At 29.0% G+C, this 2743-nt stretch overlaps 1 protein-coding gene across 1 annotated transcript in view; it reads left to right on the forward strand.

Annotated features, from left to right (window-relative positions):
* The window catches only part of ITPR2 (inositol 1,4,5-trisphosphate receptor, type 2), a 455230-nt gene that overhangs the window by 314578 nt on the left and 137909 nt on the right, over positions 1 to 2743 (forward strand). Inside the window, exon 44 of the mRNA XM_012002420.1 lies at positions 2688 to 2741. Coding sequence (XP_011857810.1) covers positions 2688 to 2741 — 54 coding nt within the window. The remainder of the gene's footprint in view (positions 1 to 2687; positions 2742 to 2743) is intronic.

Consider the following 2743-nt stretch of genomic DNA (forward strand, 5'->3'; position numbering starts at 1 on the left):
TATAAGCTTCTGTTCTTTCTATTCATAGATTAGAAAAGGTGATTCTTACGTAGATGTACTTTTGTGCTTTGATTCATTACCATCATGCTTCAGTTAATGAAACCAGCCTGTGAGATAGTCAGCTTAAATTCAAGTTATTAGAAAAATTTTTGTTGTTTTATCTTAAATTCATCTTTAACCATAATTCATTAAGAAACAACATAGACAGGTCTTGATCTTTGGCTTTTAAAATCCTTCATTAGTCTAAAGACTATAACTTTAAATTTCTTTTGTAGTTAATTAAACTTAATGGGCAGAAATACTGAATGACTCATCCATGTAAAATAAAGTATAAGCATATAGATTATTTACAAATCAAAGCCTGTGTAAAAAAATTAAGTGAGAGGGCATCACTTAACAGCACAAAGATATTATCAACTATTCAAATGAAAATGCTTTTTTAAAAAAAGTTATTTAAATTTTTGTTAATTTTAGTATGTACAATTGTTACCTTTTAAAAATATGACAGTTGGATAAGTCAAAATACCAAATATAGATTTGACTTGAAATATTTAAAGTATAGTCTTTTTTTTCTTAGTGAATGAGGTATGTGTACTTTTCTAAACAATCTTTGAGGCTTTGTACATGTTGTCCGATATAAGAACAATGTTTGTAAGACAGAATAATATATATTAGAAATTTAAGGGATTTCCATGCATAGGGTACTTTAAATAATAAATTATCTTTAACATTAAAAAGATATCATATTAATAATTATTAAGGTTTTATTTTATGTCATTCATTCCTGAATTTAATTGCTGAATCATCCCTAATTTTAAGTATACTTAGCTTTATATACTCATTTAGTACGAGATTCTATTACTTTTTGATATTTGGTGTCCTTTTTATTTTCATTTGCAAAACTGACCTGTAAATATGAAGTGCTTTATTTGTAAATAGGTAGAGATTTCTGTTTTGTTTTGTTTTTAAAGAATGTGGCTTCTTTAAGAAGAAACTCCTGCACTAACACTGATATTTCCATTTGATTTTGTGGTATTTATAGACTCTTATACTATCAGTTTGATTCATATTTCATTAGGCCGTTTATAAGATTTCTATTCTTCTGACATAATGTGGAAAAGAAGATTGGCTAGAAAAAATACCATATTGCCAATAGCATTCTGAAATTGGATGTATTTTTAAGCTATCATGTATTGGGCCTGCTGAGGGAAGGTTCATTAGATAACACTGTCAGTGTTGCCAAGGTTTTAGCTTTGAATTCCATGATCTGTTCAGATTATTCCTAGGATTTAAGCTCTCCACTAATCCTAGAACCTTACTCTTTTAGGTATGTTATTTATGTGGGATACTAGATTGTTGAAGAGAATTTTAGGATTGGTTCAAGTCTGCAAAATATGAAAATGGAGCAGAAAAGGATAATACTCCCTTTCCCCCAAAATACTAAAGTCTTTTCATAATGAGTCAGTGACATTAGTGTCAATCATCATCTTCATCATCGTCACTGTTATTGGTCACTTAAGATGATCTTTAGGCTATACCTCTTGGTGGGGGGTGGGGGAAATAGTTGGATAGAATTTGGTGTTCAAACTACCCAGGAGAATTAATTTGCACAACCTTAACAAAATTTGCATGATCGTTATTTATTTAGACCAAACACAATTCATTTTAATTTTCATCCTATGATATGTTAACTTTGAGTCACTTAGAAGCATCTTAAAGCCATGTTAACTCCAATTCTTTTGTACTTCTATCAAAGATTGTGTGTGGAGGTTAAGATTGTTATCTAAATGAATATTATGAGCACACTGTAGAAGTAAATCCTGGATATTTAATTTCATATTGCAATTTGCCAAAATTCTATGCCAGCACTATTAAAAACACAGTATAACGTAACATCTTTCAAAATGTTTAGGATATTGTGCTTTCTTGGCTAAGATTTTCTGTAACTCTGAGTATCTATTTTGGATTATAAATTGTATCAGAAATATTTTTGATATCTGTAGGTAGAAATGGTTGAGGTAATATATTGATAAAACAAATTAGAACACTTCAAAGACAACATAAGCTATTTTCATTTTCTGTTAAGCGAAAATAGAAGATATTCTTTCATAACCCAAAGGGAAACAAGTTGCATATCACCTGCCATATAGTGAGACTAGGAAGCCATTATCAATAAGTTTATATTTCTAACACATGAATTTGTAATTTTATAGATTAATTCTAATTATTGCTCATATAGTTTTAGATTTCGATATGCTAATATGTATTAATATTTCATTTTAACAATTGTGCTAAATTCTTTAAATTGTATACCGTTTCTGTAAAATATGTTACTGATACCTGTTCACCTTGTTTTTTGAAATGCCTATTTAGGAAACAGTGAGGAAAAATATGATTATGTTTTAGTGCGATATATAGTAAGTTAATTTTGCATTTGAAGTACCTTTTCACCAATATTTAAAATATCTCTTGTAACATAGCTCTCATGATTCATTAGTTATATTTTGTGTTGACAGTGAAGTAAAATGTTCTATTTTAGAATGTTAACAAGACAAATGAAATTAGCAGTTTTAAATTTCGTTTGATTAAAAAAGAGGTCCTAGTAATCTCAATTAAAACAAATGCAGATAAATCGTTAATCCATGAAATTGACTTTGCATGCACATTAACTCAAACTGTGTCTCTAGAACAATGCATCTAAACTTTTGCTGGCCATTATGGAAAGCAGACATGACAGCGAGAA

Source organism: Mandrillus leucophaeus, unplaced genomic scaffold (assembly GCF_000951045.1).
Source record: "Mandrillus leucophaeus isolate KB7577 unplaced genomic scaffold, Mleu.le_1.0 Scaffold686, whole genome shotgun sequence".
Classification (NCBI taxonomy): Eukaryota; Metazoa; Chordata; class Mammalia; order Primates; family Cercopithecidae; genus Mandrillus; species Mandrillus leucophaeus.